General features: G+C 53.0%; 8 protein-coding genes across 8 annotated transcripts; 6 read left to right on the forward strand and 2 right to left on the reverse strand.

Annotated features, from left to right (window-relative positions):
- Positions 1–371: 371 nt before the first annotated feature.
- On the forward strand, positions 372–1955 carry PG986_000131 (uncharacterized protein; the record flags this gene model as incomplete). Its single annotated transcript, XM_066836353.1, has 1 exon — positions 372–1955. The coding sequence occupies one exon, from the start codon at positions 372–374 to the stop codon at positions 1953–1955; it is 1584 nt and encodes a 527-aa protein (XP_066705246.1).
- PG986_000132 (uncharacterized protein) lies at positions 1952–3882 on the reverse strand (the record flags this gene model as incomplete). Its single annotated transcript, XM_066836354.1, has 2 exons — positions 1952–2256; positions 2319–3882. 2 exons carry the CDS (start codon positions 3880–3882, stop codon positions 1952–1954), a joined length of 1869 nt encoding a protein of 622 aa, XP_066705247.1.
- Positions 3883–4632: 750 nt separating this feature from the next.
- PG986_000133 (uncharacterized protein) lies at positions 4633–5164 on the forward strand (the record flags this gene model as incomplete). The annotated part of the gene is made up of 2 exons (XM_066836355.1): positions 4633–4639; positions 4737–5164. 2 exons carry the CDS (start codon positions 4633–4635, stop codon positions 5162–5164), a joined length of 435 nt encoding a protein of 144 aa, XP_066705248.1.
- Positions 5165–6587: 1423 nt separating this feature from the next.
- Positions 6588–7037, forward strand: PG986_000134 (cupin family protein; the record flags this gene model as incomplete). Its single annotated transcript, XM_066836356.1, has 1 exon — positions 6588–7037. The coding sequence occupies one exon, from the start codon at positions 6588–6590 to the stop codon at positions 7035–7037; it is 450 nt and encodes a 149-aa protein (XP_066705249.1).
- A 461-nt stretch (positions 7038–7498) lies between these two features.
- On the reverse strand, positions 7499–9084 carry PG986_000135 (uncharacterized protein; the record flags this gene model as incomplete). The annotated part of the gene is made up of 5 exons (XM_066836357.1): positions 7499–7803; positions 7950–8198; positions 8416–8495; positions 8574–8920; positions 9010–9084. 5 exons carry the CDS (start codon positions 9082–9084, stop codon positions 7499–7501), a joined length of 1056 nt encoding a protein of 351 aa, XP_066705250.1.
- Positions 9085–11189: 2105 nt separating this feature from the next.
- Positions 11190–11426, forward strand: PG986_000136 (uncharacterized protein; the record flags this gene model as incomplete). The annotated part of the gene is made up of 1 exon (XM_066836358.1): positions 11190–11426. The coding sequence occupies one exon, from the start codon at positions 11190–11192 to the stop codon at positions 11424–11426; it is 237 nt and encodes a 78-aa protein (XP_066705251.1).
- A 1245-nt stretch (positions 11427–12671) lies between these two features.
- On the forward strand, positions 12672–13565 carry PG986_000137 (uncharacterized protein; the record flags this gene model as incomplete). Its single annotated transcript, XM_066836359.1, has 1 exon — positions 12672–13565. One exon carries the CDS (start codon positions 12672–12674, stop codon positions 13563–13565), a length of 894 nt encoding a protein of 297 aa, XP_066705252.1.
- A 537-nt stretch (positions 13566–14102) lies between these two features.
- Positions 14103–15581, forward strand: PG986_000138 (uncharacterized protein; the record flags this gene model as incomplete). The annotated part of the gene is made up of 2 exons (XM_066836360.1): positions 14103–14483; positions 14655–15581. 2 exons carry the CDS (start codon positions 14103–14105, stop codon positions 15579–15581), a joined length of 1308 nt encoding a protein of 435 aa, XP_066705253.1.
- Between the last annotated feature and the right edge of the window lie 335 nt (positions 15582–15916).

Genomic DNA, 15916 nt, shown 5'->3' on the forward strand with positions numbered 1-15916 from the left:
GATCCTCCACCGCAGGCGTTCGTATCCAACTACCAAGTACTCTGCTGCTTCCTACGCATGGGGCGTTCCAGAGTACAAAGGAAGTCTGGAGATCAGACACGGTAGAGGCAGCTCCCTTTTCACTATTTCCACCACCGTCGATACCATGCTGCGGTACCTTCGGCTACCCGAAGAAACCCGCTACCTGTGGATGGACGCCATCTGCCTCAATCAGGACGACGAAATCGAGAAAGCCCACCAGGTTCCCCGGATGGGATCCATATACAAAAGGGCAGAAGATGTCCGAATTTGGCTTGGTGTCGAAACGGCCAGAACCGCCTGGCTGTTTACGTTGTTCGGGCAGGTCGACCTGTACACTTATACTGAGGAATATGACGGTCGCAGTTCCCCCCGTGGAGCAAATCGCCATCTATATCGTATGTAGAAACAGGTTCCCGGCGGCTGCGACATGCCCCTCGCTTTCAGAGAAAAGGAGGAGGACGACCGGCTCTTCATGCGACTGTATTAACGAACTCGGCTCCGAGTTCTTTGGTCAGTCTTGGTTCTCGCGTCGCTGGGTTATACAGGAGGCCATGCTTGCTCGAGCAGCCGTTATCCATTGGGGAAGTCATACGATCGCCTTAGAGGTAATCACCTCCTACGTCCGCAGGATGAACGCCTTCCAGATGAGCCGAGTCGACTATTACAGGGCAAACTACAACAAGACCATGGCAGCGGCTCTGGGAAACCCATTGAAGACTACCGACCTCTTGGAACACCTGTGGAACTTCCACGAAGCGGAATGCCGCGACAAGGAAGATCGGATAGCTGCTCTGCACGGCCTCTGTCCCTACGGCAGATTTCAGCTGGATTACAAGAGGGGCTGGAAAGAGATTTACAAACAAGTGGCTTCATCGGCGCTGCGTTCAGCAAACAGAGATACGAGAATCTATGTTCTGCTTTATTTATTCGAGTTTGGTGCTGTTCGGTGGCCAAACGACTTCGACTTCCCATCTTGGGTTCCAGACTGGTCAAAGAAAAGGAAGCGTCCACTTCCTTATATAATGTATTCGAAGTACGGCAAGCTAGAGGCGTACCCGTCTTGGCTTGGCCTCGACAAAGCTAGTTTGGTCATATGCGGCGACGTCCTACGCATTCATCCCTGTCCCGCCCCGGGCCCGACTGGCGCCTGGCGGGTGGTATACGTAACATCACCGAGTATGGACCGCTACGATCCAGATCATGCCCTCGAAATACTAGACCACCTGATCCCCGCGCGAGCGCGCGGATCGCCATCCGCCATTCTCGCTCTCGCTTCCCTTACTTACTACATCCTGGGTTTCCGACGTGAGAAGCGATGGCAGAAGAGTGAAGCCTTTGACAAATACGAAAACCACATTCTGAAGGGCCTCCTCAAATGGCGCGCCTCCAGGTCGTCCACGAGAACTCACGGCATTTATAAGGAGGTACTTGGTGCACTGAGAAGGTTAGGTGACCTGCTGCAAAAGTTCTGCCTATTCGACCTTAGACCAGCAGACGGGCAGGCGTCAGGTGATACCCGATTGCTCGGTTTCGGTCCCAAAGGGATATCACTCAGTGATATCATGATTCCCATTTGGCGATTTCAGATCATTGTTCCCGAGAACTATGATGGCTACAGATTTGGTCACATTACTATCATCACCATGGCTGTTCTTAGATATAATGATGAGCATCCTCGGCAACCCGGGGCTATCAACCAGGGGTGGGAGGAGGTCGGGAAGCGGCAAGCCAGAATCATCGGCCCAGCCGTCCGTGTAGAGCCCAAGGGGAGAACAGGGACGTTCCATTTCCAATGGGGTTTGGAGTTCAACAGAGCTAGCAAAGTGAAACAATGGTTATGGCGCGCGACTGAACTGTTTCCCCCGGAAAAGTTTAGTATCTGTTGGTGTCAGGAACATTTCCTTGATGTGTCATATATTGGTATATTGAATTAGAGATTTGATGTGAAATCCCGTATGAACTCATGTATATCCTCCGAACTGTACGACGGCACTCGCTGAAGGTAGCGCGAGGCGGACCCTTCGGAGCTCGCAGCCACCTCGATGATCCGCCTTGAGAGGTACTCGATTTCAGATATGTTCCTAGCTATACCCACATACCTCAAATGGGTCTTTGGAACTTTATCCAAAGCTCGCTCCCAGAGACATCGCCAGGTGCTGAGCGTGTGCAGTAAACCTTTCGACTGCTGGGGTAGCGACATGGAGACATGGAGGTTGAAAATGATCGGTTGAAGTGCTGTATATCTTATGTGGTTAATAGCTGGTTTGGCAAAAGAAAGGAAAAGGTGTGGCACTTACCGCACATGATGATGTGTAGATGGAATAGGGGTAGATGATCCCATTCGCCGTTTTCTTCACGAGCGTCACTATTGAGTAAACTGGACATGAGGACATTCAAAGGTTGCGATATTCCCTGGCCTTGTAATGTAGACCCTCTCAACGACCTGAAAGTTGACTCAGAATCCGCATCCCAGAGCGCCGGATCACAAGGCAGGTCTCCCGTCATTTCGAACAGGGAGAAGATAGGCGGGTTATTGCAGGACAAGGTGGCCAAGCAATCAACGCAATATGCCCAGGAAACCAGTCGAATGGCTTGCTCACGCTGCACAAAGAGCTTCCAGTCTCCAGAGGCTCCGGAGGAAGAACAATCATCGTGGCGGTAGCCAACGAACTCCAACCTCCTCAGGGCGGATACCAGCTCCGGTAGTCGTTCCGCCATGGCTACGCGTTGCATAGCGGAGTCACCCGCCAGCAGCGTATCGAGGCCGTACATGAGTAGAGCCGCCTGGCAAAGCTGCACAGCCTCGGTGAAATCGACGTCTTCCGAAGCAGGCGGAAGATGATCGAGGAATGTGCGCAGTTGATGGAAAACATACGAGTCCGCGAGAAGGTATAGTTCCCGGGCCTCAGTGATGTGCTGGGGACCACGACCCGGACTGTACGAGTAAGTAGCCCCGGTCAGGGCGACGACCATCAGTAACGGGAGAGGCGCTTCTTCGAGGGCGAAGGTGGGCCAATGGACGATGGGATAACGGTAATGTCGTTTGCGGCAGAAGGTCATTGCGAATCTTTGGACATTTGAGACGTGAAAGAAGCGTCGGATGGCGCTCGGGTCGCATGAACCCCTCCTGGGGCAGTAATTGGAGCTGATGTAGGCAGTAACCTCGAGTTCCAAGAGATTGAGTCTGGCTGCGAGCCGGTCTTCTTGTGATTGTGGGGCCTGGAGAAGCAGAGCGCCGAGGCGGTCCTGCTCTTCAGTATCGTAAAGCCCGCCTAGCTCGAACGGCCTGAACTCGGTCTGGTCATTGTCAGTGAACGGCAGTAACAGCATGGGGTCGATGTAGTCGACGATTGTATCCGCTGGGACTTGAGGTTGTGGCGACGACACACAGGTGGGCCCGAGGAGGGTGCCATCTGGTTCTTCGCCCACTGCCTTTTCGGTGATGAAATCCTGCTTCTCGTCTGTATAATTGAGTAAAAACGACAGAGGCACGCGGCTATGGTTACTACTGCGAGTTGGCGAGCCGGGCGGCCCTTGATGCGCAGTCGGCTGCCGATGCGTAGTGTTGGTGCAGTACCGGCTGTAAGCGCAATCCAGCTCACGAGAGGCACAACGCTCGCAGGGGTGTCCGGCGTTGCAGTGCACCTTCACCCGCGAGCACTGGTCGCAGGACTTTGCTCTGCGACCGCGCTTCCCGGTGCGCAATGCGCGGCTCCCTCTCCGGGGGCAGCATTTGGCGTGTCGCTTGGCGCTGTCGACACGGGAGAAGACGGCTGAGCAGAATGGGCACTCGCGGCTGCTATTGGATCGCTGAAGGGCCTCAGCGATTGGCAGCTGGCAAGCTGAACATAATGTCGTCATGTCTCATGAATTCGACCGGTCGCAAGCTGGATCTTATCCGATGTACCAGTATCAGGGTTGCCATGGCCAGGCTTGCGTTATGAGCAGATTGGATGGGACGGGCTAACGAGCGAGGTGTGTTTTTCCCGAGGCCAGAATTGACCTGGTACTGAATCTACAGGGGCGCGTCGGGGCGTTTCCAGTAGAATACAGTTCTAACAAGAACTACGCACTATCAAATAAGCCCTGTTTTATCCGCTATAACACAGTGCGTAATCTGCCACCGGGGAAGTTGGGCCACTAACCTAGTGCTGATGGGTTCCTGTAAGCAGCACCCGGTTGGGTGGGTCTTGGATGTGTGAATATCCCGACGGCTTTACTCTACTCCCATATTTTCCTCCTGGCAAAGGGATCTCTCGTTGATTCTTTGCGGAATTCTGTCATGTTACTTATTGCATGTCATCTTCGTCCCTTTCATATTAAAGCCAAGCACAATGAGGACCACGAAGATAGCCAGCTGTAGGTCCTTCTTGATCGATAACCAGATACCATTCCACCTGACTAACAAGACCAAAGTGCTTCGCCGCCCACTAACGTGCAACAAAAACACATATCGTCCTGGCACGTATGTAATCCCAGTCCCATATGCGAGGAGCATCTCCAATACCACGCAGCCTCGGCAACAGAAGATACCCAGTCGTAGGACACCGAGCTCTCTCCCCACAACAACAGCACTCTCATCAGAGACAAAACCTACGAGCGTTATTGACTATGCCTTGTAAGAACATACACTCCAAATATAGGCTCGATAGTTGTGGCCGTGTGATGCCAATAGCTCACTGGCCACACAAGAACATCGCTGGACCAGCTTCTAGCCTGGGCGCGCAACGGCTCTCTGCACCCCCTGACCTTCGCCCTGGCCTGCTGCGGCATCGAGATGATGCACTGCTCGATGCCGCGGTACGACCAGGACCGGCTGGGCATCATCTTCCGCGCCTCGCCGCGCCAGGCCGACGTCATGATCGTCGCCGGCACCGTCACCAACAAGATGGCCTCCGCCGTCCGCCAGTGCTACGACCAGATGCCCGACCCCAAGTGGGTCATCAGCATGGGCACCTGCGCCAACGGCGGCGGGTACTACCACTACAGCTACAGCGTCGTGCGCGGCGTCGATCGGATCCTGCCGGTGGATATTTACGTGCCCGGGTGTCCGCCGACGGCGGAGGCGTTATTGTATGGGATCTTTCAGCTGCAGCGGAAGATCAGGCAGACTAAGACGACACGGATGTGGTATCGGAAGTAGGATAGTGTCCTGAGTGTCACCGGTGCCTTAGATCGTATCAAATCATCATGTATTTGTAGGGGAAAGGCTTGTCTATACGGATTTGAGTCTGGTCTTTTCCTTGCAGTAACACAATTACCTCGGCAACATTCGCATGTACCCAGCTCGGTTGGGGGGCCCAAATCTAAATCGCTTCAAAACATCAAGGGTCGTCACAGCCTGACCCAAGCAACCTGATAAAACCTCGTGAGTGGACCCATTTCATCAATAGCTGCTGCATAATGAAAAGGTAAGCGTAATATTGTTCGGTATTTGGCCCCCAATTCCCCTTTGCCGGGATGTTGGCTGTTAGTTCTCTTATAACTAATTATCATTTCTTTCTCCATTCTCGCCACCCTCCGAAAAGTGGTACTTACGAGTAGTACTAAGTGCACAAAAGTACTGGGAAAGCATGTTCTGATGACTTGCCAACAGCCTTGGCGGTTTGCTTTGAGGCCATCCGTCTCGCCGGGTACGCGACGTCTCCCCCTCCTTTTGATCTGGTCTCACCGTCAATGGCCTGCGTATCTCCCGTCTCCTTGGTTTTCCATCATGGAACCCGTTATAGAACGGGAAATGGGTTGACGGACTGTTTTGCTGTGGACTGCTCGTTGCTACTGGGCTGACTTGGTGTCGATGTGGGATGAACAGAAAATTGACCACTCACATTGGATTGTAACACAAGCTTTTACGCAAGGCATGGACTTGCGCAAAGCCCCTGACTTCGAAGGAGACGGGTTATGTGAGCCCCCCTCCTTATCAACGACTCCCTTATCTCGGCAAGTACCTTTCGAGTTCGTCCAACGACTCTGTATCCACAAGCAAAGAGAGTGCCAAGTTCGGACGTTCCCACAATGTCCCTCATTTGCCAGTGCAACAACCTGTCGTGTTCCCACATACGACATCGGGAGTGTTATTGTAAACACCAAAGATTTCGTTGCCTGGTCCAAAAGCTATGGCTGCGCCAGGGGTCTTGGCGCCATCGACTGCTGCACGCTACTACTACTAGGTCGGTACCTAGCCCAAGTAAAGTAAAGTACAAGTAAAAAGCCCCAGTCGATATCTAGTCCACCCACTACGTCGGGACTGGGGTATTTTCCGAGCTTGGGAGACCCGGTTGGACGCGTGTTGCACGGAATGTAACGTAGATAAGCAAGTGTCGGTTCCATTTGTCACCAACCTGCTTATCGTTCCTTCAATTATGTCAGCCCTCTCCTAGCAAGTTCCTCCGTTCAAGCCGACGCAAGGAGCATCGAGAAAACTAGCGAGTGTTTTCACCGGATCGATATCCTCCCACCTCACTCACTCTTTCCCAGAAAACTGCAGCCAGTTCGACCAACTTGACAAAGCAGCCCACAAGCAACCCTCCCACACGAAACCCAAAACCCCGTTTTCAACCCTCAAGATGGCCGAATCACGCTCCGCCCAGGACGTCATCAAAGCCCTGAACCTCTCCCCCCACCCGGAGAAGGGCTACTACGTCGAGACCTTCCGGGACGCCGCCGGCAGCACGGAGCACGCGTCCAACAGCACGTGCATCTACTACCTGCTCGAGGGCGAGGCCGGCCTGTCGCACTGGCACCGCGTCCTCGACGCCGTCGAGGTCTGGCACCACTATGCCGGCGCGCCGCTGCGGCTGTCGCTCTCCTGGGACGACGGCGCGCCCGTGCGCGACGTCGTGCTCGGCAAGGACCTCTGGGCCGGCCAGCGGCCCCAGGCCGTCGTGCAGCCGCGGGAGTGGCAGCACGCGCAGTGTCTCGGGGACTGGACGCTGGTGGGGTGCACGGTCGCGCCCGCGTTCAAGATGGAGAGCTTTGAGATGGCGAAGGAGGGCTGGGAGCCGCGACAGTCGTGAGGTGCGAGCGGAGCCGGTTAAGGGGTTAGGCACCGGCCAGGGCAAGAGTACTCGGGTGGAGTACGTCAAGCGAGGGAGGCGGAGGGCCTGGATAAAAGAAGAAAGGGCGCTGGTGTTGGAATAGAACCGTGTTCGGCTGGGTGGCGTTGTGAGATGCAACCCCGTCTGGCGCCCACTCCCCACTCGTACCCCCCTTTGATACTAGATTACACGATCAGAAATACATTTGCATAAAGCCAATAGTTCACCTGAGTCAGGATACTAATCGAAATGTAATGCCTAGTTCTCGCTATGCTCCAGTCTTCCTCCAGAGACTGAATGTTGTAGATCGAGCCTCGCTATTAGGGTACTGATCGTTTCGCAAACGGCCAAGTACCTTCCTGACCACCGGGCTAATGGATCATTGCATAAGCCCCCTTGATCAGCTAAAGCCCCCAGATACACGAAACGCAGACCATACATCAGACTTCAGTTGGGGTCGAGCTATGTACCGAACCGAAGCGGTCTTCCGAGAGCCCAGAACCGCTCGGCTTGGCTGGTGTCGTCTTCTTCCAATTGGCGTCATCATTGAAGTCCACTGTCATGAGACCTGGCGGCACATCTGGTAGCTGCCTCGTGCCAGGTATTGGCTCCGTATCGATGTTATGCCATCCGTCGAGGTCTCGGCATGTGTCAAGAAGACTGGTATGGAAGCGGTTCATCCTGGCACGCCAATTTCGAATCGCATCGTGATGGGCGTTCTGGTGTTGCTTCTCACGTCGGCGGTCTAAACCTTGGTTCTTCCGCTGTACGAAGAGCGACCGAAACGATACGATGCAGGAAATGAGAAAGGCTTGGCATGACAAGATCGGATTAGTCGGATCGGAAGGAAAGGTATGTCTCCATGCCCAGAGGAGCTCGCACTCGACTCACCAGCAGTGAACTCGCAGTAGTACCAGAAACAGACAGCCGTTGAAGTTGGGCTCTGTGTTGTGGCCTTGTCTGAGTCGAATCGCATTTGGGAAAAGTTTCCACGGACGATTGTAATAGCGATGGTAACAAAGGTCAAGCAAAAGACGAAGGTGAGAATAAGCTTTTGTCGTATACATATGCGACTTCGCCAAAGAACTGCCACGGGGAGAGACAGGACTAGGGTAGCGCCACGGATTAGAGGGATCCTATCTTGTAAAGTGGTGACTTAAGTTAAGTGGCTAAAGGGGTTTCCAAAGGCGATATAAATAAAGCAAGGTATAGAGTATTGAAAAAATGGAAGGATAGTTACTCAGCAAATCGGATACAGCATCTGTTACGACAGAAACAATAGTTCGGACAAAATGGCTGCGCGACGGCCCCGGGCCGCTGCAGTTATGAGGCATGTTCTCGGGGCCCCAAAACATACAGTAATGTTCGATTATTCCGATTTGGGTCGCTAAGGCAGCCATGGTGAAGAGCAGTACTGCCCACCACATGGCATTGAACCTATTCAGCTCTAGGTGTCAGGTTCCCTTTCCACGCATTGGGGAAATAAGCAGTCGGCTAACTCCGTGATTGGCTTACCAGCTCACTTTGGCACCTAGCCGTCGAAAGAACAGCAGAAAGGTAAGCTTCACCACGGCTATACCGACGATCATGAGCAAGATGCATACTCCATTCGCGATGGAGCCCATGGAGATATCTTTCAAATACTCCGCGTTGGAATTGAATATCTCGCCGTTCCCAGCATCTTGTATCTTGTATACATCATGGATGTAAAGCTGGAACAGTACAGCCGTGATGCACTGAATCAATAAAGCGACCACCATAAGGCCATCATCAACCAGGAGACGATAAAAACAGGCGTAGCGGATATACATTCGAACGGATAATGCAATAGTGCAGGTGTCGAAGAAGACCCACGCCAGAGCCTACATGAGATGATAAGGATTAGCGTTCAGTGTCCAAGCTTCGACGTGGAACAGTATTATCAGCCGTAGCTTCAGCGTATACAACTTACATAGAAAGCTAGCTCTGGTATTGTTCCCTCTGTTGCATTCGGGGCAGAACCGGTCAATGTGCTGTTCGAACCCATCATCAACTTATCAATTGTCTGGATCTTCGTCGTGAAATGGACTTGAGCTCTTCCGGTAAGGGTTGGGAGAAGGAGAAAGAAGAAACACCCCTCAATTGTAGATCCAGGAACTTAATGCAGTCGGTTGCATTAGGCTGTATTTGCTACAATTCTTAGTAAGCTGACTATCTATGCACACCACTTCCTGAACTTGGTTGCATTTCAGTTCTGGCATTATAGTTGTGGTGTCTAGGCCTGGCTGACCACTCGCCAGCACAGCGTCGATCATTGGAGAGGTGGACAGACCCCCCTCAAGACAAGTACACCAGCTTTGGTATCCTTTGGATATAACGCTACCTACGCCAAGCCCGCAGATACCTACCGGAAGCCTGTGCTACCAATAAGTATGGCGAGGCCTTTCCAATTGATTGGTCTTCAGACTAGCTCGTCTTACATACATTTGGGGGCGTGAGCCTCCCAGCCTCAGCTTGGTTACACCGCCTTAGCTTATTGGCGTTTTAACGCTTGCCCCCCCTTCCCTTTTCCTCAAATACCTGTCAAGCCAGCACAGTAGACCCAAACCACGTGGGATGGGGCTAAAACCACGATTCGATGTATGATTAGTTTGCTGTGGGCGACACTGCGTCTTCGATCCTAGTGCTGCGGCCCGCAAAGTTCCATGTGTACTTTGCACCCTTGTATTGGTGCATTGAGACGTTTTCCAGGCACTTGAAACACGAGCCGAGCTTCCCTGGCTCTGACTATGGGTTGCAGTACCAGCCTCCTATAAATACAGGAGAGACTCACCTTGCTACAGGTCTCACTCAAACGTTATAGATCATTTGTGTAACGTTCGAGATCGTTGAGACATGTAAGGGAAGACTCACCACCGAAGGCCTTGGCCTTCTTGTCCGCCGTGTTATGTAGAAAGCAATGCCAATGGGCTAATCGGACATCAAGCCAAGAAAGCCCCGATCTTTTGTTTCTCGTATCTGCGCGTCTTTGGCGGTGATAGTCACGATAAATGCTTCAGGGTATGGCGTATCAGCAACCTGATCGGAAGGAACCATTGTGTGGCATGCAGATTCGAAACTACAACTTCAAGAGTTAAAGGAACTGGAAGCAGCTTCAAAACTGTATGCACATCAAAGTTCAACTTAACCCCTTGAAGCACTACTGACACAGCACCAATGCCGACTTGAACTCAAGGACAGATGACATCCTGTTTTGACTTCTAAGTTATCTTCCGAGAGGGGCACGGAGAGGGAGTCGCACGTCCGCCAAAGGGGTTCCTCAAAGCAGAATAACATCATAAATACCAAACCCCCTACCCCTTTCGAAGAAACTTTCAAAGAAAGATGGGTTCCATGAACATCACGGCCCAAGGATTGAGCCTTGTGGTGTAAAAGGGGACGAACAATATTCATCATGGGACACCCTCCTCGCCGACATACTTGTCAACCAATTTCCTTTAAAAGCCCGTACCGCTTCATGACGTCAATGTTGCCTATCTTCTGAGACCCATATCTCATATATATCCGACTAGAACGGCGCCTTGCACACCTACGGAAACCAAGATTCTACGCAGTATACCCTTGAATCCATTGGCAAATATATTTATGTATGCCACTTTTTATCCCGACTATTGCTTCAACGTAATGCATCAGACTTCTCAATCGCTGATTCTCTGACCAGGTGTCCTTTTCTGAACGCCTACGTACATATCGAGCACTGGAGGTCCATCATGTCTTTGGATTCTCTTGCCGCTATCTTGTACCACGGCCACAGTCAACGTCAGCAAAGACGGCACGCAGTCTAGCGACAGCGTCGTGAACTTAGAAGACGCAAACCTCGGGTAAGTACACCCGGGCAATGTTCATATACTGGTCACAGCATGCACACTAACAAGTGACGCTTGAACCCTCACGCATCAGTTGTAACTGAAATATCGAGTGGTTCTATCAAGAATATACTGCAAGTCCACCGGGAACTCCTCTCCCTAGGTGAGCAATGACTGGTATCTAGTTCCTAGATCATTTGACCCACTAAGCCCTGCCCAAACTGGAAGAGCACATCGCTCCAGGTCATCCTCAATTTCCTCCTCGGTGCCATGACGGTTGAGCGACATGGTGCTTTGTACCGAAAATGGCACAGAAGAGGGAAGCGGCCTCTGCGTGTTGGTGCTGCGGCAGGTGTGCATGAACAAGAAGCGCTACAGCAGCGATGGCCGGGCCCGCGACCAAGCACACATTCCTGCAATGCACTTACAGCTGTGCAGTACACGCCATGTCGAAGGCCTTTATCTGGAGTGTGCTGCTGCCCAGGTGGCCATGTCGGAGCCGGACACCCTGGGTGCTTGTTGACGCTGGGCAGGGATGTGTGAAAGGATCGTGCGTGGGTCGTCGGAGGAATGCCAAAAGCAAGGGTTGCCCCGGCTGAACTGTGATGGCAGGAACCCCGATCTACCCAAGGTGTTCATCGTAATGGGCAGTGCGATGTACGACACCTCTGTTGGGCTTCTTCAATACTCTTCGCAAGGACATTCAGCCCAAAGCCGACAGTCTATTCCCGATATGTTGCGATTGAGTCCGACAGAGCAGCCCGCCAAAGGAAATGCTCGGTCAAAGATTACTTGCCAGGTACACAGGTATGTGCCTACCTCCCTTGCAGGTGCACCCCCTTGCAGTCCCTGGGACGAGTGTGACGATTACGTAATCTGAAGTGCCGCCCTGTGATTCGAGCAGGTACGACGCAAGGTGGACCTGGTCGGCTTGTTGTTCACAAATCGCATGCGACATCCAACATCCGGCCAACCCCGATGTGCCAGCAGCAAGCAGAAGAACAGGCAAAAGGAACGTGATTTGTGCTTTCCTGTTTCCTGTTTCCTGTCTCCTGTCTCCTGGCATTCCTTCATCCCCAGAATCAGTAAATTGCCCGTGGCCCTGTAATGATGCAATTGGATTGTGTGCCAAACAGCTTGGCAGTCCCTGTAAGGGCATGGCAAGTACACTCCACCAACAACCCCATGTTAGTGACAACACCTGATGGGCGGCGGATACTGGCCAATCAAATGCACTATCGTCTTCTAGAAATCCTTTCCTATGCGCTTTCCTGGCAACTCCGGTTGTTCGTTCTTGGCAGGGCCCTTTCGTGCGACTTCTTAGGCAACGGTCCCATTAATGTGCCTCTTTCTAAAAGCCTGTATGATAAATAATTCAATTGAAAGTGCTTCCCCAGTAAAGAGAGGTGATGTAATCGTATGGGCCAGTGACTGAAAGGTGAGCCTCGTGCGATTACTCCCAGGTGTGCATTCATTCAATGCACCGAACATCCATTCAACCCACAGAAGGCGTTGAATACAACGCAGTTGTTTCCCATCCTAGAAACCTATAAAGACGTCCCCTTCCACCACTGATTCCGTCATTTCCCCTCTCCCATCAACAACGCTTTCTGCCACTTAGACTCACCAACCACAACACCTTACCAGCTGGTCCTTTGCTCGGAGTCATTGAAACTCGACATCTTCCACCGTCAACAGTCATCTCTCGACATCAATCGCTTTTCCCCTCATCTACTTGACAAACCTTCACTCGTTACAATCAGTCACCATGTACTCCATCACACTCTTTCTGGCAGCCTTTTTGGCTTTCGCGGCCACTGCGGCTGCGAATTTCACCGAATACGTCGAGGGCTACACCTTCACCCACTGGGGTCCCACCTATGAGGCTTCTAAGTTCGACTACGAACTGACAATGGCCCAGAGTGCCGTTACGCTCCTCAAGACCAGCCTCGGTGCCGCTGGAAACAATCTCACTGTGCCTCAGACCAAGGGTGATCTCGCCGCTGCCCTGGCCGAGCTCCACACTACCAAGGCCAACCTCGGCCCCGACGGTCTCGTGCAGCTTCTTCAACCTGACATTGCTGATGGAAACACGTTCTGGCACAATGTTATTGCCAACTCCGACGGCGTTAACTGGAAGCCTACCGAGGCCCAGTGCATCTGCTACATCCCCAGCCTGAGCGCCTTCGCCTTTGGCAGCTGGGCTACCTCCCCGGAGGCCGATGCTGTCAATGACGACGCCAACCCTGAGCACTATCTGAAGCAGACCTCGACCGGACCCAATGGTCTCCCCCAGTCCACTGTCCTCGAGGGCTGGGGCGGCGTCCGTACGTACTTCGATATCCAGAACTTCACCACTCCGGACCGTGTGAAGTACCCTTTCCTCCGCCAGCTGCCCGACTTCCCCATCCAGGCTGCCGGCCCCAAGGTCCTGAAGGACGGCACTGGCACTACCTACGGTGTTCTGCATATCGCGGTGAAGGACGTCGATGACGCTAAGTACGGCAAGGGTTTCGAGGTCTACTCAGCCGTCTGGTATGGGAGCGCCATCTCCGATGATCATATTGAGGCTGAGAGTGAGCACATGGTCAACGAGATCGTCAATCTGTCTCTTTTCGCCTCCAAGAGCATCAAAAGCGGTGCTCGCCCCCGTTCGTTTTGAGAAGGGTGATGGTTATGGTAGGTATCCTTGCATACCCGTGTTCATATCGCACACAGAACGTTAACCACAGAAGCAGACATTGACGATTGACGAAAGGAATGGAGGATTGGGCCCTAATGGTATATGTAATTACGGTCTGGTTGTGAATTCTTGGAGAACATGATTTTCCCTCACAGAGACAGGGCAATTACTAGGCAGATAGTGCGATGGAGATACGCATCATTTAATAAACTGGGTTGGCCAATGAGACTCGATTAATCTCATATGTGATGCTAATTTGCCCATTTCAGTGTTGCACTGTTTGTGCAGATGGTGGGCCTCCTGCAGCAACCCATCTCCAAATGAAAAGTGTTTGTACTGGAGAGCATTTCTGGTTTTCCTCTTCACTCTTTACATATTGTAACCTTGTCCAAAGGCTTGGGCGTTTCCTCCATTCTCAACAAAATAGTTTTTTTTTCCATCTATTGTCAGCGGCCAGCAACCAAAGACCTTCTCGGACTTTCGAAGTGGTTTGATACAGGTTCAGCACTTCGCACCATGGGTATGGACGAAGGGTTTGACATGGTCCCCCGCCTGGGGCTGGGTGCCGAGGACACTCGCAAGTGGTCCCTTTTCATGGAGACGATCAAAACCGAGTACGCAGGCGACAATCAAGTAGAGATACACGAGCACTACATCGAGTTCAAGGCGGGCGAACATCCAACTCTTCCCTTCCATGGACCACACTTCCTACGCTTCAGCTCCAAAGTAAGCGGTCGGATTGCCTCTGAAACGGGGGTTCAGGCGTACCTCGGAGCCGTTCGTCGCTTGGCAGTCCAGGCCTTTGGATCTAGAATCCGTCCATGGTCCGAAGTATTCGAAATCTATGGCTTCTACGATTGGTTAGATGTCCATGAGTCCCTTCGCAGCTTCTGGGCGGTAAGTATGCTTTTCAATGCAAATTGTCTTAAGAAGAGCAGACAATGACAGGTGTGCAGGGCAGTCAGAAGTTGACAACATCCCGGTTTGCCAATGAAAACGACGACGCAGCCCTTCCATACCCATCGAAATTCTTGGAGGGTATTTTGTACGAACCGATTGATATCCCAGACAAGGGCAAGGGTTTGGTCGCTCGATGCAACATCAAGCGCGGGACCCGGATCCTGTGCGAGAGGCCGCTATTTGTCGTGCGCAACATGGACCCCCGAGGCTCTCAACAGTCTCGTCGCCACCAAGCTGCGGTCGCTCTCGAAGGACCAGCAGATGCAGTTCCTGTCCCTCCACAACAACTTCCCAGGCAAGCACGCCTTTGCCGGCATTGTCCGGACCAATGCCCTGCCTTGTGGTCCCGGCGCCGTAACAGGAGGTGTGTATCCCGAGACCTGTCGGATCAACCACAGCTGCCGTCCCAATTGCCACAACTCCTGGAATGAGGCGATCGAAGACGGGCGAGAAACCATCCACGCCATCCGGGACATCTTCGCGGGCGAGGAGCTCACCATCCCCTACGACAAGGGCGGCCCCTCGGAGGTCCGACAGGCCGAGCTCAAGGCTGCTTTCGGGTTCGACTGCAAGTGCGATTTGTGCACCCTACCGGCGGCTGAGCTCCAAGCCAGCGACGAGTGCCGTCGTCGCATTCAGTCCCTCGATGAGCAGATTGGCAACCCCATGACCATGATGAACCGGCCCCTGTCCAGCCTGCACGCTTGTCGCGACCTCCTCGACACCCTGCGTCAAGAGTACACTGACCCCAACACGGGAGAAGGCACGGCCACCGCCCTCATTCCCCGCCTGTACTACGATGCGCTGCAGATCGTCGTCGCGCACGGAGATCAAGCCCGGGGCCGGGTGTTTGCGGAGCGGTGCTACGCTGCCCGCGTCGAGTGCGAGGGCGAGGACAGCCCGGCGACGCTGAAGGCCGAGGGGCTTATGCGGGAGCCCTCGTCGCATGCGTCATTTGGGGCGCACGGGAGGAAGTGGCGGACGTCGAAGACGGCGCAGCCTAACAAGGAGACGGTGGGGGGAGGAGGGGTTTGAGAAGTGGTTGTGGCGTCTGTGATGCGGTATGGGAGGATGCGATGAGCAAGGGAGAGAGACATGAGACGAGTAGGAGAACAGTTCGTCGATGTCTGGAAATTCGAGTCCTTGGACATGCTGTTAGCCAAAAATCGGGCGTTCCTTTTCGACTAGATGTCAGGACGCCAGGTCCACTGGCCCTGAACTTTGTTGACCCTCAGTCCTCGCTTCCGCATTAAGTCTCAATATAATGATCTACTAAACTTCATGTCACTTCCCATTCTATGCTCTCATATCTCATAGTATAAGTCGTAGATTGGGTTTACCGTGTGATCATTCTGACCATGGTTCAGGTG

This window comes from Apiospora aurea, assembly GCF_038362705.1.
Source record: "Apiospora aurea strain CBS 24483 chromosome Unknown utg000001l_segment0_segment0, whole genome shotgun sequence".
Taxonomy (NCBI): Eukaryota; Fungi; Ascomycota; class Sordariomycetes; order Amphisphaeriales; family Apiosporaceae; genus Apiospora; species Apiospora aurea.